General features: G+C 34.8%; 1 protein-coding gene across 1 annotated transcript in view; it reads right to left on the bottom strand.

Annotated features, from left to right (window-relative positions):
• LOC117174924 overlaps positions 1-25,785 on the bottom strand; it is a 528,852-nt gene that overhangs the window by 21,307 nt on the left and 481,760 nt on the right. Inside the window, exon 5 of the mRNA XM_033364381.1 lies at positions 19,168-19,340. Coding sequence (XP_033220272.1) covers positions 19,168-19,340 — 173 coding nt within the window. The remainder of the gene's footprint in view (positions 1-19,167; positions 19,341-25,785) is intronic.

Below are 25,785 nucleotides of genomic sequence, written 5' to 3'. Positions count from 1 at the left end.
GAACCTTTTTTGGTTGAAATACCAGATATTTTATTTAAAATGCATTATATTTTGATTTTAAATCTTAAACGTTCCTATTTAAATTCTAGATAATATCTGCATTTATTTTATTTAAATGAATTTATTTTCTATTTTCGTGAAAAATCAGCCTACTTGTCCTGTTTTGAGATCATTGTGGGCTGTGAAGTCTGTTAAAATATTGTATTTGCATGTTTTGTATTTTATTTTTGGCATTTATAAAAGGATATAAAAAAAAATTACCTGCAGAGGGGTGGGGAATTTCATATTTGTGACGTCACCCTGGGGGGTTCAAGCTTTGAGAGATAGATGATTTGTGACAAAGGAACGCAGAGGTGGAAAAAGCGTACAGAATAGCCTAACAGTTTCATTTATAATTTCAGAGAAGGAAAAGTTTATCCCTTTTGAGATTAAATAGCTAATGAAATTGAAAAGATTAAATTAATAAAATCCTATTACAATATTGAATCAAGTATGCTCCCGGGAGAATTCCAGATATTATTTTAAATTGTGAGAGCATAATATGGTCGATCAGAGTTTTTCTGCTTCATCTGTTTCGCCTTACACAATTTCCTTGCTTCTTTCCTTTCATAATATCATCACTTCTCGATTTCATTTTTCCTTCTCAATTTTTTCTGCGTACTTTTCCTGCTCTCAGAGACGCAGAATTTAATCCCGAATATAATGAACATGCGCTTTTCTCCTCTTCTAGCTGAATCTCTTTTTCTTTCTTTTTCTTGATCACATATAGACGTTTTCTACACACATAGGTCCTACGTTTTCAGCAAAATTTTGATATACTTTTTTTTTAAATTCCAATCAGTAAAATCAAGATTTTTCATTGTGGGCGTTTCAAAAACTCCGTCATGTTCTTAGATGGGCTTAAGAACATGGAGAGATTTTTCACAAGTAAAGAATCTGTATACAGACTTCACACTCTTTCCCCTATTCGCTTCATCACCTATTTTTGAATAATTCCTCTTTTTCCCTGTCTTCAAGAATATTTCTCGTTCAAGAATGACCTCCGTTCCAAACAATATCACTTACATATTTGATATTATCTTATCCTTACTATTTAAAATTAATTAAAAATATTTAGATAATTCCTATATGTAGATTATCATTTCTATATTATACATAGCGCCATTTAGGCGTATTAGGAACTTTTCTTCTACCTCAATTTTGTCATTTTTTCACATCCATTCTTTCATTATTTCTAATTCGCTCCTTCAGCCTATGCTGAAGGAGCTCTTCTCCTTCACTTACTCCTCACGAAATCCATCCTGCCCTAGAATCTTTACCACATTCTCTTTCCGTCTTCCTTTAGCTTATATTCCTTCACATCTACAACATCCATCATATACATGCTCCTATGTTACCTCTTCCTATCCACGTCTTCATTCTATACCATGATTATATTTCAATTCCTTAATCATCTCCCATATTTCTGTTAATTGACTTTCCCGAGTCCCTCTCTCAAATTCTTCATAGCTCACTACACTCACCTCTCCTACATCTCTGTTACTAAAGGACTCCTAGCGTCCATATACCTTTTTTGTAAACGTTCAATATATTTTCATTCCTTCCATGCCCACATCTCGGGTTGAAGGTATATCCCATATATTTTATGGTTTATATCCCATATATTTTAACTGGTTGAGTTCTTGAACGACATATTTTAAGCACATAATCTAAAAACATTATAGCGGTCGGTTCATGTTGCTTTTTCACCGAAATGTTATATTTCTTTAAAATTGAAAGTGGAGTATATTTTCTCGCTTGAATGTCGCGCGAGATATACAGCACGCGGTACTATACTGTGCCTTCAAACGGCTGTCAATTTCGCCACATCCAAACTACGTCTAAACGGATGAATTATTGAACGCAATATTTTAACCACATAGATTTTACGCAATCATACAAAACCGTTCAGATAGCTTTTTTCTGAAATTGTTTTAATTGTTTTTTGTAATTGAAAGTGGAGAGCATTTTCTCGCTTGAAACTCCCGCATTGTACAGAACACGAGGGTATACGCTTGGTGAAAGGCAAGAGCGGTAAGCTGGGGGATCGATTGTCTTGCCAAGTTATTGAGCATTCATAACACAGCCACTCAAAAAAAAGTGTGCTGATCTGGTAACAAGACACACGTATTCCTATGGATTTTGGGCGCTGAATTCAAATTCCGTATTCCAAAATCACCCATCACGTCATGGTTGAGCCATAACCTCAAAAAATGACGAAAAATCATGCACTGAGGCAAATAAATTTCAAAATAATGCCAGTGATGCAAATTTTTACTTCAAAAACATGTCGACAACTGTAAAGGATCAACCCTTGCCTGATATCAACTTATTTAACATAACTTTACCCAACAGAACCTGACCTCACCTAACCTGAATTAACAGAAATTTATTAAACTACACGCAAAGCTGTGGAAGCATATTTTCCCAGTAGAAAATGTGTGCTACATCGAATGGGTCAACTCAAGCATAACCCAGAAATAAATCTAACCTGGCCTAACCTAACCTAACCTCATGAAACACAAGTAAACTGATTGGGTTGTCCCGTTGTGTTTGCGGTATCGTTTCATTCAGCTTCGGCTTAACCTACATAGAGCTTTAACCTATCCTAACCTAACAAAACCTGACCTAACCTAACCTAACTTAACTTCACATAATACAATTAAACTCATTGTGTTGTCCCGTTGTGTTTGCGGTAGCGTTTCATTCAGCTTCGGCTTAACCTACATAGAGGTTTAACCTATCCTAACCTAACAAAACCTGGCCTAACCTAACCTAGCCGAATTAAATTCAACCGCACGTGTAGCTATGTAAGCGTACGGTTCTCAGTCTTAAGTGTGTGTTATATTTAATAGGTTAACTCGATCTTAACCTACAAATTAATTTAACTTAACAGTACCTAACGAAATTTTGCTTAACGCAACACAACTTAACTTAAGTGTTCCCGTTGTAACACAATACAATTCATTTCCTTGTATTACAGGTGGTTAAAAATTTAGACGCACATTACTCATTTGAAGAAACTTAGAACTACAAGTATAATTGACCCCATTTCAATTAACCTGACAATGTTTGTATCAATTAAAATGCAGAACTGTAACTTAAACATGCAAATGAATAAGAGTTTTATTCAAAAATGTTTTCTCTGTGCTTTTCTTAGACTTAAGTTTCTTCAAATGAGTAATGTACGTCTAAAAATTTTAACCACCTGTAGTACAATGAAATGAATTTTATTGTGTTACAGCGGGAACACTTTAGTTAAGTTGTGTTGCGTTAAGCAAAATTTCGTTAGGTTCTGTTAAGTTAGATTAATTTGTAGGTTAAGATCGAGTTAACCTATTAAATATAGCACACATTTAAGACTGAGAACCGTACGCTTACATAGCTACACGTGTGGTTGAATTTCATTCGGCTAGGTTAGGTTAGGTCAGGTTTTGTTAGGTTAGGATAGGTTAAACCTCTATGCAGGTTAAGCCGAAGCTGAATGAAACGCTACCGCAAACACAATGGGACAACACAATGAGTGTAATTGTGTTACGTGAAGTTAAGTTAGGTTAGGTTATGTAAGGTCAGGTTTTTTTAGGTTAGGATAGGTTTGACCTCTTTGCAGCTTAAGCCCAAGCTGATTCAAACGGTACCGCAAACACAACGGGACAACACAATCAGTTTAATTGTGTTTCGTGAGGTTAGGTTAGGTTAGGCTTGGTTAGATTTATTTCTAGGTTAGGCTCGAGTTGACCCATTCGATGTAGCACACATTTGCTACTGGGAAAATATGCTTCCAGAGCTTTACGTGTAGTTTAATAAATTTCTGTTAATTCAGGTTAGGTGAGGTCAGGTTCTGTTGGGTAAAGTTATGTTAAATAAGTTGATATCAGGTAAGGGTTGATCCTTCACAGCTGTCGACATGTTTTTGAAGTGAAAATTTGCATCACTGGCATTATTTTGAAATTTATTTGCCTCGGTGCATGATTTTTCGTCATTTTTTGAGTTTATGGCTCAACCATGACGTGATGGGTGATTTTTGATAACGAATTTGAATACAGCAACCCAAAATCCATAGGAATACGTGTATCTTGTTACCAGATCAGCACACTTTTTTTGTGTGACTGTGTAATCAATTGGCGATTTACTAAAATTTAATGTATTATAAACCAAAAAGTTTTAAACTGTGAAACGTAAAGGTAAAAAAATTGGTAAATTTCAAAATATTGAAGATGTTGAATTTTTAACATTTAACATTTTTAACAGTTATATAAAGTTTATTTGTAACATTTAAATACACTCAGCTTACATATTTAGGAGAAGATAAAAACAAAATATTGTTCACTTAAAATTAAAAGGCGTCAAATACTATTTTACTATTTTTGTATAGCATCTAAATATATGAAACCGCTGTTCTACTCGAAGCGAGTATCTTTCTTAGATGATGGTTGCTCCCAGTAGGACCATCCGGTAGTTGTTTCAACATTTTTTTAAATTAGATATTCAGGTGTGTGTGTATGTATATATGTATAGAAGTACTGCTTTTGATCCTCATTCTTCGTTAGCAAGGAGTTAGTGTCCGATAGTAATTTCATAACTCTTTCAGGAGTATCATTCACTGCTGTTAAATGTTTAACAATTGTTAAGCCTTGCAAGTAATGTTCGTTTTCCACCCATTTGGATGCGTTTCCTTGAAGGAGAGGTGACTAGATTCTAAATCGCGAAAAAAAGTATTTAAATATTTATGTCTTGAAGACATAAATTTATCTCTTGAGTCGAATTTTAGATAGGTGGTTACAGTCTGTAACAGAATCAATACGACGATCCGACAAAAGTTTCGTGCACCCTGAGAACACGGAGTGATCTAAGGACTACCGACTTCTGCATTTTTCCCGCAAGTGTTTTGGCATATAGTTGACATGCAGGGATGCTTTTCAGGCCATTAACGAGTGAAAGCTTGGCACCCCTAAGAGCGCTGATGGTAAAGACGATTAATTTAACAGAATATTCCGGGTACAATCATTGCAACTTCCTTATAAGGTCTCTATACCTCTCTTTCTTATCATTCTTCTTGGCTATGATTTTTTTGTCCGCTGGTGCCGAAATTCGATAACGAAAATGGTTCGCTTCTCGAAGTCAAGAAGAACCATATCTGGCCTCAAGTGTAAAATAGAAACAATTGTCGAGAATATAAAGTTCCAGTATATGCAGCACTTCCCATTCTCGATAATTGACTCGATCCCGATTGACTCTGCAGCTATCATCGGGAATGTCTTGACTCGAAATGTGGAGACGGTATGTTAAGGTGGAAACGACACCGTCTTGACATGCCAAAATGAAACCCTCCGTGCCAGACTTCAATCCGGGCGATTTAAGGAAAGCAAACGTTAGCTCACACGACATTGACTGATCCTCTACATTTCTGTGAAAGATACCGTGTATCCTCTTATCGAGGAGCTGTTCACGAAAGTTTTTCTCTTGTGCTTTCTTAATCCGGGCTTTCAGGAGTGAGTACTCGAGATAGATAAGATTTGATGCATTTTGCTCACTTCTACTACTGAAGTTAAGTCCGAGTGTTTCAGCAGCCTCCTCTGCTGCTTTGTACAGAAACGCTCCTTTGCCTACTTTTTCGTGATTCCTGACCATTTTAAAAAGAGGGTCTCTTCCATTTGCGACTCTATGTGCTGCACCTAGAATAATCCTGTTGTGAAGATATTCAAGACTCAATATTCCCCGACCACCTCAAAGGCGTGCGATGTACAGACGCGGAACAGAAGACATAAGATGCATACTTTTCTTCATGTGCACCTTTCTTGTCCCGATATCAAGGGATTTGAGCTCGTTTTACGTCCATGGAACTACTCCAAATGAATAGAGTACTATCGAGACGGCCAGCATGTTCGTTGCAGATACTTTGTTCCTCGCCGACAGTTCAGAAGACCAAATTTGCCGGATGAGACATTTGTATCTGCTTCGGAGAGTATCCTTTATCGATTTCACATCCTGAATGCGGCTCTGTGGTACGCCCAGGTATGCATAAGTCTCTTCAGCACAAAGGTGCCGTATCACGCTTCTATCGACGGGCTCAAGGTCTTCAGGGACACCATTAATTTTCCCTCGCTTCAAATAAACCTTGGCGCATTTGTCTAACCCAAATTCCATTCCTATTTCCTTAGTATATCGTTCGACAATCCCTAGATCTAGATGTAGTTGCTCTTTGTTCTCAGCATGGATCTGAACATCGTTAATGTAAAATACATGAATGACCTTGTACTTTCGATCTGCAGGTTTGCCGCGCAAGTACCCGTCGGAATGACGAAGTGCTAGAGATAGTGGCAATAATCTAAGGTACAAGAGGAGTTGGCTCATAGCGTCGCCCTGAAAGATACCTCTCTGAAAGGTGACCTTGTTAGTTGTCACACCATTTCTTCTAGATAAGATAGTAAATCTGGTTTTCCAAAGCGGCATCAATCTCTCTATGCACCTAACTATTTGCGAATGAACCTTTAAGCTTTCCAAAAGACAGATGATAAGTGTACGGGAGGTCGAATCGAAAGCTTTCCGATAATCAATCCAGGCCATCGATAGATCACGCAGGTAGAATGCTGTATCTTTGCAGATACATCCATCGATGAGCAGGTTCTCCCGACATCCCGCTACGCCTTTCTTTGATCTTCGTTGCTCATACATTTCTTGCCACACAGGTTCGATTGCCCGAACAATCCTATCATTTAGGATAGCTGTGAATATCTTATACAGTGTGTACAGACAAGTGATTGGCCTGTAATTCTTCGGGCCAGCTAAGTTGCCTATTTTCGGCAGGAGTATTGTGCGCCCTTCCACCAACCACTCCGGAATCGGCTCTTCCGACTTTAAATATAAGGTGAAAATACGGGCCAAATGCTAATGGGTTGAAGGAAACTTCTTCCAACGGAAAGTTTTGATACAATCTGGTCCCGGTGCGGAATATTTCTTCATTTTTCTTAATAATTTTTTCGCCTCCTCGGTAGTGATAGGTGGGCATTATTGATCAGGTGTTATAAGGGCATCACACAGCTCCTTGGAGCTATTTTTTCTGTGTCTTCGTCCAGTCTATGTTGCACTTCGAAGACTTTTCTCCAAAATACTTCGACCTCCTCTGGTTTGGGCGGGTGGTCGACCGTAACTGGAGGGTCTCGGAAGAGCCGAGATGGGTCAGAGAGAAACTGTTGATTTTCTCTGACGCGTACTTTCTTGCCCAGTCTATCTTTATGGCAAGTTGATGCATTCGTCTTTTCGACTTATAATCAACCGTTGGTTTTGTTTTATGGTTTGCATCGGCCAAAGCTCTCGCTGCATTATACACACCATAATTTATAGCCCAGAGGTCGGATTCTTCGGAAAAATGTCCAAGCAGCTCGTCATCCATTGCAGCCAGATCTTTAGGCTTAAGGGAAACCTTGGTGTTGATGTTTCTCTGGGTCATAAAGCATCGCTCTTCCTCTATTGGATGCCTGCCCGCGGTTGGTCTTAGTGTCGCCTCTCTTTCTCTATTGCCGGCTTGTTCTAGCTGTGGTAGAGTAGGCCTTTCGCTTACATATCCCCTTTTTCGGAGTCGTTCGGCATGGTTTCGTAGACGTTGCTGCGAAAAGTGCGACAGCTGCAGGTATTTCTCGTACCACAGAGCATGCAGGCGTGCCATGTAACCCCGTTCAGGGGCCACACTTGCATCGTAGCACTCTAGCAAGTCGTAATTTAGTCGCTCCTTCGACCTAAAGGTCCCGAGATTCCGCCGATCCATCGCATTGAATCCATTTTTATTGCCTCCCCCAGATCTAGAGTGGTCAGCATTGTTGCCCGATCCATTACACTACAACTATGTTTAGTGCGTTCATTTTTATTCCCACGAGAAGCTAGGGAAAGTGGTTCGTCCATCCTTGTGGAGCGCAGCATGCAGGGATAAGGCTGCCTACTCTGTGAGGTCGCCCGGTATCCCAGAGTCACTATTCAAGGCATCTCACCCAGGTGCCATTCACCTTTCGACACGATTTTCACACTTCCGCTTGAGGGTTAATTCCTTCGGGACCACCCCTGGACAGTTATCCGCGACTGCCTATTTATTTTTGTAACCATATTCAGCAGAAGCCCTTGCTACATGGAACCTCTATCCGCAACCCGAGGATGCGTTCGGGGGCTTTCTCATAGGCTCTTTGGTTTGTGCGATATTTTCATCCGATCGCCTTGGTCGCTTTTTATTTGGATGCTTGGGATTAGTAAATGCCTCACCTGATGAAAATCTTTCATACAAACGATACAATGTAGTCGCAGAAGGCGCAGTTTTCTCTTTATTTATTTTTCTCCATGCACGTGAAGTTTTCACAATTGACTTGTTTTGTTGAATGTAAATTTTAACAATCTGAGAGCATTTGTGTGGGGTGTACTGCTCCATGGCAAAAATCTCCTTAGACTGATGCTTCAAACGCGCTATGTCATTACTCGATCCGTCATCTCTGTCAAAAGTTACAGTGTTGCCAAATCTTTTCGTCGAATATGGCCAACCCTGTATATACATATACAATTGTCCAGGGGTGGTCCCGAAGGAAATAACCCCCAAGCGGAGGTGTGAAAACTGTGCTAGAGCTGAATGGCACCTGGGTGAGGTGTCTAGAACGGTGACTCTGGGATACCGGGCGACCTCTCAGAGTACGCAGCCTTATCCTTGCATGCGGGGCTCTACAAGGATGGACGAACCCCGATGGACGAACCCCAAAATACAAAAAGTATTAAGAGGGATGAAGAACTGTTCCCCACCGGGACCAGATTGTATCAAAATCTTCTGGTGGAAGAAGTTTTCTTCAACCCTTCAGCATTTGGCTTGTATTTTCACCTCATATTTAAAGTCGGAAGAGCCGATTCCAGAGTGGTTGGTGGAAGGGCGCACAATACTTCTGCCGAAAATAGGCAACTTAGCTGACCCGAAGAATTACAGGCCAATAACTTGTCTGAACACGCTTTATAAGATATTCACAGCTATCCTACATGATAGGATTATTCATGCAATTGAAACTGTGTGGCAAGAAATGTATGAACAACAAGGCTCGAAGAAAGGCGTAGCCGGATGTCGGGACAACCTGTTCCATCGATGGCCTGGATTGATTATCGGAAAGCTTTCGATTCGACATCCCATAGACTTATCATCTGTCTTTTGCAAATCTTTAAGGTTCATTCCCAAATAGTTGAGTACACAGAGAGATTGATGCCGCTTTGGAAAACCAGATTTACTATCTCATCTGAAAAAAATCGTGTGACAACTAACAAGGTCACCTTTCAGAGAGGTGTCTTTCAGGGCGACACCATGAGCCTACTCCTCTTTTGCCTTACATTACTGCCACTATCTCTAGCACTTCGCCATTCCGACGGGTACTTGTGCGGCAAACCTGCAGATCGAAAGTACAAGGTCACTCATATATTTGACATGGACGATTTTAAGATCTATGCTAAAAACAGAGATCAACTGCTCTGGGGATTGTCGAACGATATACTAAGGAAATTGGAATGGAATTTGGGTTAGACAAATGCGCCAAGGTTTATTTGAAGCGAAGCAGACTTAATGGCATCCCTGAAGATCCTGAGCTCGTTGATAGAAGCGCCATACGACACCTTTGCGCTGGAGAGACTTATGCATACCTGGGCGTGCCACAGAGCCGCATGCATTCAGGATGTGACATCTATAAAGGATCCTATCCGAAGCAGATACAAACGTGTCTTCTGACAGATTTGGTCTTCCGAACTGTCAGCGAGGAACAAAGTATCTGCAACGAACATGCTTGCCGTCCCGGTACAACTCTATTCATTTGGAGTAGTTCCATGGACCAAGAACGAGCTCAGATCTCTTGATATCGGGACAAGAAAGGTTATGCACATTAACAAAAGCATGCATATTAAGTCTTCCGTTCCGGGACTGTACATCTCACGCCATCAAGGGGGTCGCGGAATATTGAGTCTTGAATGTTTTCACAACAGGATTATTCTGGGTACAGCACATAGAGTTGCAAATGAAAGAGATCCATGCACACCCCGAGTATTTAGCTCACATACTATCTAGTTGTCCAACTCACGCGGGAACGACCTACATTCAAAGGCACAATGCGGCACTAAGAGTGCTTAATTACCATCGTTGTCACTCCTATAGCATTAACCTTAATATCGATCCTCTAAATGCTCCTAGGGAAATTGAGTCAATTGTCGACAATGGAAAGTGCCGCATATACTGGAACTTTATATTCTCGTCAATTGTTTCTGTTGCTCACTCGAGGCCTGACATGGTTCTTCTTGACTTCGAGAAGCGAATCATGTTTGTTATCGAATTCGCGGCACCAGCTGACAAAAACGTCATAAACAAGGAGAATGAAAAGAAAGAGAGGTATAGAGACCTTATAAGGGAGTTGCAACGATTGTACCCGGCTTTTGCTCGATCGTCGTATTGATTCCTTTGCAGACTGTAACCACCTATCTCACGGTCGTGAGACGTGGTTGTGGCTGAAATTTTACCGCGATTTCGCTGGAAGCGGGTGCAATTTTCCAGATTAGCACCCGCTCAAGGCGAAATCCTACGGTTGTCCTTATGACAAATTTTTAATTATATATATATATAATTTATTATTTTATTATTATTATTATTATTATTATTATCTCATTATACTCATTCACTAATTTTTATTTGTATTATACTTGTTTAACGACGATACCGAAAATTTTGTTTGTTTTTATGTATTTCTAACCGCTTAGGAGATTCTTCTAGAAAGTTACAATTTTAATTTTTTTAAGGGTTATACTCGTTCAGACCCACAGATTCTGAATTTTTAAATTAAAAGTAACTAATTTAATAATTACAAATTTTTCATTCATGAAATAGTTTAATGGATAATTTAAAGATTTCATTTAACCGCGCAAGGTTAATTTAGGTACAGAAATAATTCTAAGCTCGAATGTTTTTATGATGTTTCTGATTAAAATGGATTATTTTCCTTCGTGTTTATAGCTTTAATTTTCTGAATTTTAAATTTAAGTTATGAAACATTTTTGAGTGCTTAGTTTGAATGAATTCAATCATTAGTCACTAACAAGAAGAAAATTTGTCTCAAAGAAAATTGACTAAAAATTAAGCCACCAGGAATAAAGTCTGGAATTTTCGGTTGTAAACTCGGAGCGCTATTCCCTGATCTAATCAGATGTAAGAAGAAACTCATATCGCGGTCATGTAATATGCGCGGAATTCTTGAAAGCAGTTTCTCTCGAAAATGGCTGAAAAACGCATCTGGTTACTTTAACTCATTAAAAGTTTGATAATGACCTGTTACTAGGAGGAGTATAAATCCAAAGTACATTCCGTAACATTTAGTTTCACCCTGTAAGTCGGAAAATCGAAGTAGAAAATATTGAGTGGAGGATCGACTCGCGAAGACAATTTTTAGACTTGATTTACGATTGCCATGTCTACCAACGAGAAAGCTGAGGAGAGAAAAGGCCAGAGAGAGAGAGGGAGAGAGAGGTATAGAAGAGGTATGTGGGTAAATCCAGCAATACATTGGTTAGGCAGGACTTATTTATCGTTCGTTCCAACGGAATTTTCGATTCGATCAGAGGTCGATCTTCGCACGTTTACTTGCTGCTGCTCTACGATTCACAAGCTCCGTCCTTCCGGAAGTGGATCTCGAATCGAGCCGATTTCTGCGGAAATTGAGTCGGAATTTTCCAGAACGTTGGTATCACACATCTAAGTGTGATTTCAAAGTCCAGAAAATCTTTTAAATGCGTATATTACATTTTTTTCACTCATTATTTAAAAATAATGTACAAAAAACCCAATTCTACTAAGAACTTTAGAGGGCCACCTTAGATGCATGATAATGATATTGAAGTCAAATAATATCCAGCGATTTTTTTGTTAATTCTGAAGTATGGTCGTGCGGTCTCACAGACCGCACTATGTTTATGATATGTGGGTCTCTGACTACCCCCTCCCCCCCCCCCTGATGTGTAATTTCTTACTTATTCCTAAGTCTCTTCAAATACTTGTATGGATAAGGAAACAAAAACGAGTTGATGAATATCACTAAATTTACTTGAATGGTTATTTTATTACGAAAAAAGTGGAACACGACTGTTAGTACTGAGATTCCATCGTATTTATGATATTAATACTTATCATTTATAATCATTTACAATCATTTTACAATCAATTTTGTTAACCAATCAATGTTAGAAGAAATGAAAAATACATATGATTCCAAAAAAATCTGTTTACAAAGATTTGAAGTAATCTGAAGCATATTAAGAAATGAATAAAATTTTTCCTGTTAAATTGTCTTTTTTATGTTAAATGGGTAATTCAAAAAAGTTAATTCTGAAGCAAATAGCTGAATTTTCTACCAAATTTTTGCTCTTTTTTATCAAACAGTTAAATTTTCAAACCAAAAGTTTGAATTTTAAAACAAATATTTGAACTTTTTATCGAACTGTTGAATTTTTAAGCCGCAATGCGAATCTTTTACAAAATAGTTGAATTCTCAATTTTAAAATCTAAGTGTTGAACAAAATAGTTCAACTCTGTACCAAAATATTAAAAAATATTCATTCTACACAAAACAGTTGAGTTTTTAACCCGAAAGTATTCATTTTTAACCAAATAGTTAAAGTTTTTACTAACATAATAAAATTTGAAACCGAAAAATACGAACTTTTAACCAAAAAGTTGAATTTCTAACTAAAAAAGCTCGGGTTAAAAAAAGTGTCTAAGAAACAACATATGTAATTGAAATTTGTACTGATAAATCATATGATTTCCCAAAAGATTAATAATTTGTAATCAGTTTTATGATCTGTCGAGAATTTAAATCAGAAATTGATATATTTAATCGAAAATAATTATAATTAGAACAAGATTGAGAATCTTTCATCTATTTTTGCTCATGTTAGTTTTTCCGTTACAATTACAAAAATTTAACATATAATTATTCTAAAGTGAAGATCTCATTTTTTATTAATTAACAAAACTATTTCCCTTGTCTTTCTTTTTCATTATTGTGACTAAAAGATTTCATGAACATAAACAATTTTTTTATATAAATTTAATTTTCAATTTAAAAATGCGACAAAAACAATTGAAATATAATAATAATTGTTTGTTTTTAAGTTTCTTGAATGAGAAACTGGACTGAAGAAGATCTTATAGTGGATGGTATTATGACATTGAAAGAAAGTACTCGATATTTAAAGATATTTAACATAAATAATAATTAAAACCGCATTGATTTAAATGTTAAATCGCAGCACTTGAACAAAAACAATTTCTTTAACTGCCCAGAACAGTTTTTTCTCTGTTTCACCCTACATGTTAGGAATTGCAGTTACAAGGATTAATCGGTTCTCTACATCTGCGAATTTCTCACGCAGGAAATGACGAGAAATTGCTGGAACGTCTCCGGAAACGTACGTACTTTAATCATTATTTCAAAGCTACATAGACTTCCTTGCCCCAGCAATAAATAACAGTCAGTCAAAATGTCATAGAAAATAATTATAATAATCATTAATTTCCTGAATTATTGAAAATATAATCCTTTATGTCAAAACTCTACGAACCAGAATGTAAAAATTAAATTATTTGTGTAAAATATAAATTAATTCAAACGAGAATGTAAATTACAGTTATGAATTATATAAAATCTTTTCTATTTTAGCAAAATATCGGAGACTTTGTTTGTCAAAACACAATCTATCATCCTTTTTTTCTATAAAAAAAACTAGAAGAATGACTACTTCAATCCACATTTCCGTCAACATTTTGTGTGGACTGAGGGGAATTTCAATCCTGAAAACCAAAACTGTCAATTTCAAAATTTTTTTATCTCTAAAATATCACTGCAAAATAGGTGAAAATTCGAGTGAAATATGAGACATTTATCAATCTTGATAATTCAGTCGACTGAATGTGTTTTTCGATTAATGAAAATTGCCAAGGCATGTCTGAAAATATACTTTCCACATATTTTATGTTTTAAGATGAATATTTGAATACAGAATCAATAGCAAAATTTTAATTTTAAATTCCTGGAAGTTTAAGCTTACGACATGAATATTCAGACAGGAATACGTTAATAAAGTATCATAATTTAAAATCTTTATTTTGAATTAATTTTGCGGAAAGCAAGTGCCATTCTCTTAAAATTACTCGTCACGTATAAGCTTATATAAAAAGGAATGTTGAAGAAATTCTCTGGAATGAAGAACGCAGTGAAATATTGCCAACCTTGACTTAAATATAGACGCCAATAGAATACCGAGAAAAGCTTGGGAAAAACAAACAAGACAGTTTCGCAATTTTCCAACGAAATGTAGGCTCTTTCATAAAAAAAGTTAAGGAATGAGAGAGTTCGAGCGATAAGAAGAGAAACTAAAGACTCATGGAATCTTGTAAATGTGTGGAGGTTTCAAAATAGGAAAAACAAATTGGAAAATAGTGGACTTTTTCAATTTTATTTTATTATTTTCATTTCAAATATTAGTTTTCATCAGTGGGCTGCAAAATAATTTTCCTCGACTCAGAACCGATATCTGAAAGTAAGTCATGAGCAGGAAGCGGATTAGAATCACTGTGAAGTTAGCTGACAAGTGCAGCTCGGCTCTCACATACGGAAGATATCCGCAGTTATACCAGAGAGGGAGAGAGAGCCGAGTTGTGCTCTTAAGCTGCCTTCATAGTAACTCTAATCCGGCCCCTGGATTCATAAGTAAAGTCTGATATAGAGAAGGCTATTTACCCCCCGCCCCACCATTCCTACACCGGATATTTAAATAACCAAATTAAAAATTTGAAATGTATATCAGGTACATACGAGTATAAAACACTCGAGGCACTAAATTTACTTGGCAAATTTGGGCTGCATAATTATTAGACTTCATTTTTATTTGTTGATATTGTTGCTGGAATTTCAATCTACGTATCCCCCTTTGTCAGGGTTGTTTGTTCAACCAGAAAAAAATAATTTTTTACCAGACAAGACAAATTTGCAACAAAATGAATAAATTTTTAACCAGAAAGTATAAGCTTTAAAGAAAGAAAATTAATTTCAAACAAAAAAGACGATATTTCATTCAAATAGTGGAATTTTAATCTAAAAAAGGTCTTTTTGCACGAGAAACGGAATAGTTAAATGTTTATTAAAAAACTATAATTTTTATTGTAGCGAATGGAATAATCACAAAACACTTGAATTTTCAACAATGAACTTTTAACAAAATTTAAATAAATTTCACAGTGCGCTGCAGTAAAAAAAAATATTAACAGTAAGATTCGAGTCGATAATATGGGGATATAAACTCAAAAACCAAAAACCAGATCTAACCAGTAGGGTATAACAACCTTAAAATATAAACATCAAATATAGATGTTTTATTAAAAAAATGTTCATAATAGCTTCAAATAATTAAACTTGCTATAAGTATATTTACTAAACTTTAAATACTACAAATTTCTTAGAACTATAATTTTAGAATGGAAAAAATTTAATTTGAAAATCACTTATCAATCATATTCCAGGGGTAAAAATAATCTCAAAATTTTATAATCTTCGAAAAGGTAAAATCTTAATAAAATCGAATCAAATTAACCCTAATATTAGGTGGGAAATAAATGAAAGGGAATCTACAGCTAATTTTCTTCATACAAAGATTTTTTTTAATTCAATTCTTTGAAGTTTCATTAAAACTTAAGTTTTAGATAAAAAAAATGTGCACACAAGAAATTGTAATTAATTAAAAAAATAATAACTAGCTGGCTTATTCTTGATAAGACTGCCAGGAATACAATTGTAGATAATATTTTCAGAAACAAAGTTAACTCTAATAATAAAGATTCAATAAAAATAACATTTTTTATCTAAAGCGACAGAAAAAACTCGAAAGTCCAAATACACCATTTGAAATAAGAAGTGATTTTTTTAAAGTAAAATTAGATTTTGTTTTAAATTTTGTTATACTAAACAATTTGTCTATTTTTTATTATTATTGACACCGTGTTAAAGTTATTTAATTTTCAGGTTACGTTTACCCTTGGAGCATTTGTAAAAGGAATAAAATGAGTTACCATTGATTAAAACCGGATCAAAATTATGACTTATTTCAACTCGATTGTATTGCCAATTTTTTTCCAATCAAAAGATTGTTAATGGCATATTGACTGTTAAACTTATTTAAATCACACATTACCGCAATTTCGAAATGTTAAAAAAAAAACTTTTCTTAGAGTAATGACCAGGTATTCGAAGGAGTATAAGTCCAAATACAATTCCATATTATGTATTTTAATTTTTAAAACTGAAGAGCCCATAGAAGATTTTCTCCGTTCGCAAAAAGTATTGCAAGTGAAAAGTTGACATGGGTGGATAACTTTTTCGGGATATTAAAGTACAATCAGAACAATATTGGAAAACGAACTGGCCAAGTGTCCTAGCATCCAGAGTAGTAGTAGTGATAGTCTAGGGGCCAGAGGTGGTTTCGTGGCCGATGGAGGTCCCATGGAACACCAAAGCTTTCTACACGTTTCTTGACCTCCTGAATCCGAAATTGCAAGGTGTTTATTCGTGAGCGGCGACTTTCAAAAGTTATTATCAAATTAATTGTTTGAACAGCCACAAGCTTTTTGCTATGGATTTTGAGCATGCCAGTGACATATCGAATGATTCCTTAATTATCAAAAAGTACGTGGCTTTTTTCAAATTGAACAAATCTTGAATATAACCAATGATATTTAAAAAAAATCCAAACAAATAACTTGTAGACGTTATATTTTATTGTTTATCAGGCTGTTACGTTTTTCTTAATTAAGCCACGGGTACCGGCAAAATGCCGATGCATTCCCCATTTTATCGAGAATATTTTTTGAAAATTTCAAAAATAAAGATTAGAAATGAAGAAATCGTCAATTCGCTGATAAAAAATCGAGTGGATTTTCGAAAATCAATTGTTTAAATGGCGTCACCTTTTTTCGTATGCAGGTGACGATTACTGGACGCAGATTAATGAATTCTCAATTTAGTAACGAATGCAATGATTATTTAAATTTGAAAAAATCTTGATTAGAACCAGAGATATGGTCAGTTCAATGAAAAAAATCATGGTTGAGCGCCAGTTCGGAGACCGCGCTAGCCAAGCCAGCCTGCGGCGACTTACCAAGCGCACGAAGGTGATTTCCATCACAGTTAGCTTCGTTGCTATTGCAATAAATTATATTTTGCGACGTGCCTCTTCAAAAAATAAACTTCTACCTACAGTTTAGTATAATATGTTGTTTTTCTTATTATTTTTTGCACGCGAGGAGATGCAAATATTCTTTTGAAGCAAAAGCATTTTCATGAGTATAATAAGTAAACCACATTTTATTTCAATTATGTACATTTTTACAAGTGTTCGATCTATCGCTTAATATTTTGAATTTAATTTAGACCATAAATTAGAAATAACAAATTATTTAAATTTTAGAAATTTCAATACATTTGGTCGCACTAGACTAATGCTTTTATTTATTTGATATAATATAGTATGATTTAATATACTACGAATAAAGTAACTTACAAGGTTTTATTTGTATTATTGTTCATTAGAATAAAGCTTACTTATAACTCTCCTGAAAATGCTTTTGCTGCAAAAGAATATTTGCATCTCCTCGCGTGCAAAAAATAATAAGAAAAAAAAACATATTTTACTAAATTGTAGGTTGAAGTTTATTTTTCAAAAAGATACGTCGCATAATACAATTTATTGCGATAGCAACGAAGCAAACTGAAATGGAAATCACCTTCGCGCGCTTGGTAAGTCGCCGCGGGCTGGCTTGGCTAGCGCAGTCTCAGTACTGGCGCGCAACCATGATTTTTTTCATTGAACTCACCATATCTCTGGTTCTAATTAAGATTTTTTCAAATTTTAAAAAGCATTGCATTCGTAATTCATTGATTCGCCTCCAGTAATCGTCACCTGCATACGAAAAAAGGTGACGCCGTTTAAACAATTGATTTTCGAAAATCCACTCGATTTTTTATCAGCGAATTAACGATTTCCTCGTTTCTAATCTGTATTTTTAAAATTTTCGAATACTGTAGTATTCTCGATAAAGTGGATAATGCGTCGGCACTTCGCCGGTATCCGTGGCTTAATTAGGAAATAAGTAACAGCCTGATAAGCAATAAAATATAACTTCTACAAGTTTTTTGTTTGGTTTTTTTGCAATATCATTGGTTATATTCAAGATTTTTTCAATTTGAAAAAAGCCACGTACTCTTTGATAAATAAGGAATCATTCGATATGCCACTGGCATGCTCAAAATCCATAGCAGAAACTTGTGGCTGTTCAAACAATTAATTTGTTAATAACTTTTGAAAGTCGCCGCGTTTGAATAAACACCTTGCAAATTCGGATTTAGGAGGTCAAAATACGTGTAGGAAGCTTTGGTGTTCCATGGGACCTCCATCAGCCACGAAACGCCCCTTGGCCCCTAAACTATGAGAGGGACTAAGGAAATCTAAAGTAGGGGAAGCGATGGGTAAGAAAATAGGGAAATGGATGGGTGGGAAAATGAAGGAAGTAAGGATGAAGAAGTGAGGATATAAAAGGATAGAAACGAAGAAGAGTGTGAAGGAGCAACAAGGAGAGGCGGGCGATTTGAACAACTCAATTAAAAACTTAACAGGCTACGAAAACCTTTTTTGTATGGGCATGAGCACCAACTTTGACTAATTTTTCAAACTTGGTTATTCGCAAGATTAATATATTATTTTTATTACTGAACGAAAAGAAGCTTCAAAGCTTAATTTAAATTTTCCGCTTCAACGAGTCATGGAGATCAGAGGATGTAAAAAGGAAGCAAAGAAAGGTGAATTTCGCTTAATATGACGAAATAAAGTTTTATTTATTTGCCTTCGCTTGTTTTCTGTGAAAAGGATAAAAGAACGGTGGTTGGTGCTTTTCTGTCGTTTGCCTCGCTGCACCCGCCAACCTTAATTCATTGAAGGTTCTTGTCGGTTTCTTTACTTAGCCCCACTCGCTTTGACTAAGAAAGCATTTTTAGGGTAAAAAACGGAGAGGCGGAAGAAAAAAAATTGAATTACCTGTATCTTTGGGTATCCATTTCCCCTCGTTCTACAGCAATGACCTCGTTCAGGTCTCTGTTCGGATCGATTCCTCTGGGGGTCGGACTATTCGACAGTAAATTTTCGTTGCTCACGAATTCCATCTCTACTTCGTCCTCGTGGTACGTTTCCGTCAGTGTGTACTCCTTCAACTGAAACGCAAGAATGGACTTTGGTAATTCGATGGAATAAAGAACATACCTCTTCCCTATCGAATTGTATCGATCACAATACTGTATTTGAATTTATTTTTACAATATTAAACGATTTTATGTCATCCCCATATATTTCAATAGGAAACTTATGTCGGATATTCTGATGATAATTTCAAGATTTCAAATTCTTATTTAAATAGGAACTGCCAATACATTATTCTATCCTATTTTTAAAATAGGAAAGACATCATTTGTTTTATTATATTTTAAACAATTAGGGTAGGGGCATCTTATCACATTAGAATGGGGCATGATGCAATTTATAAATCCCATCAGACATTGACGATGCAAAAAATTCCGCCGAGTGAGAAGCTATCTGCACAATCAAAATTTTTTTGCGAAGCGTCAAAGTTTGTCAGATAATTCTCAAATATACCTGAGTAGTCCAATTAATTCAACTGAAAACATTTGAGAAATGTTGACTATATTTAAAGGGTAAATTTAAAACTTGGCGAGAGTTTGACTTCATACCAAAGAAGTTAATTAATTTAAATTAAAATCTCTATGAACCACACAGATAAGACGTGAACAGAGAGTCAGAATATTGAAAGCTGTATGCGAACAGCTGAGATTCACTTGCTGGAGCTGGTTATGCTCTCGGACAACCAATCAATCCAAACAGAATCACTTAAATTTACAATCTTCAATCAAAAATATTACCTAGTTTTTAAGTCAGAAATCTCTCAACTGTCAAACCTCAAAGTAATCGTGCGACCATGGGCAAACATTCAATCTAAAGAAGAATCACTGATCACAATCTTTCTTTTGCTCTCTTATTTTTCATGATAACTGAGGAGCCGTAGGATCAATATTCAACGTTTGTTAGCGACCTGAATGACAGGTCGTGATATCAAAGCACTGCGGGTCATACTCGAGCGAGTCATCTCATCATTTCACTCAGGGAGTAATGGGCTACCAGATTCAAAAGGATCCTGGCTCGACGCATGGATGAGAGTCCCGCAGGTTCTACATAACCAGGAAGATAACATCTAGGTTCCTGGACAGACGGTGTAAATAATTCGACATGTAGCTCGCGGTCAGTCATATTCGTGGCAACATCTCGTGTTGATTAATAATCGCTCAACTGCGTATAGCGTAACATCTTTTAGGGTACATAATGACGAAAGTCGCGGTTTAAGGCGGTTTCTTGTTAAGAAGCATCCATTTCAATTTGAAAAGTTAATTCGTAAATCATATTTATCTCCTTAAGGGGGTTCGCCCATCAAAAGATTTTTCACTTGAGCTATTCTTCTCTTGTTTGAATATTTAAAATCACGTTAATTCAGTAAATGACTTCTTAATTGTTCTAATGTCACTAATCAGCATGCCTGATCAATTTCTAGATTCATCTTTTTGTAAATTAAATAATAAACTTCTCGCGCGAGTGATTAGAAAATTAGTTCATAGTATTCAAGAAGTGTCATGATCAGTGTATTTGTCACCTCTGAACTCGGGGACGGCCAACAATGGACACGTACTGGTTAATTTAGACGAAACTGAAATTTTTTTCTTTTTTGAACTTTTGATACATGTTATATTAAAAAATGTGATGAGTGTTTTATTTTCCGTAGGACGTCCACCTGACTTCAGCGGGAAAATCGGGCCTATTTTTCGGAAATGAATTGCAAAGGATCTACTAAAGATATCAACACAAACTTTTTTTTATGTAAAGATACATTCTTTCGCTTTGAATTTGTATTTTAGAAAATTTTAAAACGTGAATTCCGCGCCCTTGAAACGTCTTTGAACTTGTCGCTACCAAAAACAACATGGGTGTCATTATGGTATCACATCGACCAGTTGGGTTATATAAAATAAAAAAAATTTAATATATTTTGATTAAGGCCTGTATTGGCTATGATCGACTGAAGCGATTTTTTCTACATCAAATTTGTTTAAATAATGCAATATTTGATTAAAAATTTGAAATTTCACAAAATTTTTTTACCTATTGGGGGCTGTAAAAATTTAAAAAATTTAAATTTTGAAAATCATGCTCGGTCGACCAGAGAGGCATGTTTACTGAAAAAATTGACTCAATTCGATGAATATTTCTAGTAAAAGGCATACCATCCAGCTCGAAAAAGGTTGCTTTTCGGAAATCGCGTTTAAAGATAAATAAGGCTCCGGCTTTCACTCGATTCGATACTGAGCTAGTCAACGAATTTCGTATGGTAAACAAAGACACAGACATACACATTCACACACATTAAAAACATTCCAGAAATCGACTAAATAACACGCCTGCGAAAAAATCTGTTCCTGGAAATGCGACAGTTCGACCGCGTCGCACCAAAACGCATGAGAAGGCCGGAGATGGGTACTTTGGAGGTCCCAAAAACGTGGGAAGGAATATGTTTTCGGAAAAATCCTTTTAGTGGCATATTTTTAGATACATACAGATTCAAAAAATGCAAAAAAGAAGGATTTTTTGAAACTTGAAGTGTAGAAACTCCCCTTAAGAAAAAATTAATTAATTTCTTTTTATAGCGTTTGAAGATGAAATTTAGCTGACGCTCAATGTTTAACGGAAAATAGCATTCAATCAATAATTTAATTAATTGAAGTTAACTGTTCAAAAAAAAAAAAATTCGGAATTAAAATAGGTATTAAAATAAGTACATACTTAAAACCTCTGTCCGTTTTCAGTATAATGCATATAATTTTGAATATAATTTAAAAAATAATTATTGTAAACAGGTTTTGCGTTAAAAATTTTCTTAGATATTGAGCTAATGGAGTTGTGTGGAAAATCAAGTGCAAATCGATTTAATAGTGTAAGCTGCAATGTGTTCTGAATTACGAAAAATATAAGTTTTCCAATTAAAAGCGCCAAATCTCAACAAATAATTACTGGGTTAAAATGTTACAAATAGTCACAGATATTTATTTAAAGGAATTTTATTAAAAATTGTATACAAATCAAATCAGTTTCAGGTTAACTGAATTATCAAAGTAACGTGTATTTAAAATTTCCTGAAGAATTGTACTGAAGCTTTAGCTAGTAAATTTATCCTGAAATTCTTAGACGAATTAGTAGAATATTGTAGTATAAGGATGAAATAAAATAAAAAAAACGGATTTTGGAAAAAAGCAAAATACATCGTAAAATAAATAATAAATCGAAATTTTCTAAAAACGCTAGAACTACAGTTTTTCACATTATTACTTTATCTAGTATAGCTTTATCTAGTATATTGATCCTAAAAATTTTACGTGAATTAGTTAAATATTGTACTCTAGTAGTCTACTGAACTGCTAAGAATTTAGTTTCTGGCAAAACTTAAAATAACTCTAGAAATAAGCAATGAATGTAAATTTCCTTAAAGATGATATTAGAGCTTCAGCTAGACAATTCATAAAAAAAATTGGAGAAAAATCGCACTGAAGATTCATTTCTTTAATTTTTCCTAAAAAATGAAGGTGAAACAGTCAAAATATTATAGACTACTGTTCCACTGAATGGCTTAAAGTTGAATTTTCAATATAAAAAAGATATAACTCTAGAAATAATTAATAAATAATAGATTTCTAAAAAAGCAGCACTGCAGTGTAATTATTTCAATGCATCATAACGTTTGTGGCTGAACTGAATACATATTGTAGGCTACAGGTTGAATACTTAAAAAACACTGTAGCTTTTTTTAGTCAATTTATGCTTAAATTTTTAGACGAATCGATTGAATATTGTAAGCGACAGCTCGACTGATATGCTAAAAATGATTTTTAAATGATGCTAGAAATAATGTTTAAATAAACATTTCCTATAAAATGTCAATGAAGCTTTATATAGTCACTTGGATCTTTAATCTTTAGACCAATTAGTTGAATAGTGTAGTCGATAAATTAACCGAACTGCTAAAAACTCGAATTTTGGGAATAAAAAGTGAAATAATTGCAGAAATAATTATTGCATAAAAATTTCCTAGACAGCGACTAATGAGAAATTATTAATAATTAATCAATCAAAATTCCCCGAAATGAAGCACATGAACTTAATATAAAAAATATATACTACATTTTTACCAAAATCAATTGAATACTGTAAGCTAAACTTCGACTGAAGTGCTAAAAATGATAAATTCGTCCTCATTTATCAATCTGCTATGCCCAGTTTCTGAAAAATGAACGTGTATGCAATATGCACAGCAGTAACTTTCTAGCTACTTATTAATAAATCCAGAAGATTTTATTCAAATGATTGATAAATATTCACCGTTTGTTCCAAAAAGTATTTACGTGGTTCCTTTTTTACATTGAGTCGATTTACTATCGCGAATTATAACACCACACGTATTTTTTGACTCTTATAATAAATTTTTGGATGAAGGTCCGTTTTTAAATTAAGTGGCACGAAATTTGTTACTGCTGGTGCATATTATCGCAATTGCTGTTACTTCGTGCAAGTGTATTTGAACATTTTAAATTCGATGTAGTATGTGACGACGAAGAGGGTAACGTGTCAACAACAGTAAAAATTAGTGACAAATAGATCATTGTAGTCAAGAAATGAGAACGTGCAATATTTACAACTTTATTATAATAGGCAGGTCATATTGTGAAACTTGTAAATATCTTATGATGATAACTAATTTCTGGTAGAACGTATGTGAAGATTTATTTATGATCTTTAAAAGTAAACAAAATGTTAAACGGCGCTTTTCCTCAAAGTTGAAAATGACGATATCGCAGAAAACCCATAAAAAATTATATACTTTTCATTCAGTAAATATTTACTATATGTACGCCTTTAGATAAGAGAAAGCCAAATTATGAAATAAAAACATCCCAGAACAACTGCTTTCAACTTTGTAATCCGTCTTTAAAATATTTGTCATAATTTCGAAGGACGAATCAGATAGCGACTAGTACATATATTCTATTGGGAGATAAGAATATTGAGTTGCTCATAAAATTTGCTATAGAGCAAATTAATTTAATTATTTTTAATAAAAATGAAATTTTCTATTTCCCTCTTCTTAACTTGGGCTGTTGTGTCCACTTTTTTTGGTAAGTATACCAAATATAAAAACTGCTGACCCTGTTGATTCACAAATAAAAATATTCCTTGGGCGCGCGTCTATTGGACCTCGCGCTTCGCGCTTGAAAATGTATTTATTTTGCGCTTCGCGCTCGGCCTTTGTACATCCCTCAACCCATGTAAAATATTATTGGGGCAGACTTACTTTTAATTAGGGAATTTTCTGGGCTGTTAACTGTAGACGGAGTTTTCGGGCCTTTATCGTGTGCTAGCTAGCCCGTTATAACCAAGCATTTTCTAATTGTCAAACCAATATATTTTGTTGCACATTTTCATAAAAACTTTTCAGAATAAAAGATAAAATCATCCACAACTCTTATTTTTTTATTGTGAATTCTCTTTTGTTAAAACTCCTGCGACTTTAACGAACAAATTCTCATCACGTATTTTGTGCTTATTAATATTTTGCGAAATATAGTAAAAATGGTATGTTTCATGATTTCTTTATTATTTGATCCTTTTTACGTGTAATTTTTTATTCGCAGCTACCCTGAAAAATGTATTATCTCAATAAATTAATATTATTGCAATTCTCAATACGCCTAGGTAATGAAACATACGTATTTTCATTTTTTTGTTTCCATTATTTAAAAAAGTGTGCGTCTCGTCAAGAAGAAGCCAAGACAAACTTTTTAGATCTATTTTGATATTATTTTTTGATATTATTTATTTGATATTTTAGATCTATCTAAAAGTTTTGTTATTAAACATTTTACTGAACCTTGAAACGTTTTGCCAAGAATTCAATTTGTTTATTTTAATGTTATTTTTTAAATTAAAACAGAGAATACGCGTTCTTGAAAAAAATGAAAAAAATATGATAGTGAATTTTATAAAAATTAAATTGTTTGTTTTAATGATAGTTTTAACGTTGAAAAAAACCACGCATCCTAGAAGAAAATGAATAAGATTAAATTTGTAGACATTTTACAGTAAAGGATTTTTATCTATTAATTATTTTCGTATCTTGTGTAATTTATCAAGATTTCATCAAAAACATTGTTGATGCTAATTTTTATAATTAGAACGAAAACTAAGCGTCCTATCAAAAAATGACGATCGCAAAATGTGCAGGTCTTTTCTGGATAAACAATTTTCATCAAATTATTTTTTTTGTATCTTGTGTGGCTTTTCCAAATAATTTATTTACCAAATTTCTAATGTTAATGGTCACAAATAAAACAAAAATTACGCATCCCCAGAAAAATGATTAGAAGCAGATTTGTAGATCTTTTTTGGTAAATAATTGAGACTCCGGATTCTATAACCACGCATAAAATTTGCCTGGCCGCTTCAGGCCGCTCGAGTTGGCCCCTGATGGCTTGAAAATCAGTTTTCGAA

This window comes from Belonocnema kinseyi, chromosome 6 (assembly GCF_010883055.1).
Source record: "Belonocnema kinseyi isolate 2016_QV_RU_SX_M_011 chromosome 6, B_treatae_v1, whole genome shotgun sequence".
NCBI lineage: Eukaryota > Metazoa > Arthropoda > Insecta > Hymenoptera > Cynipidae > Belonocnema > Belonocnema kinseyi.
This window is presented reverse-complemented; position numbering and strand designations above follow the sequence as displayed.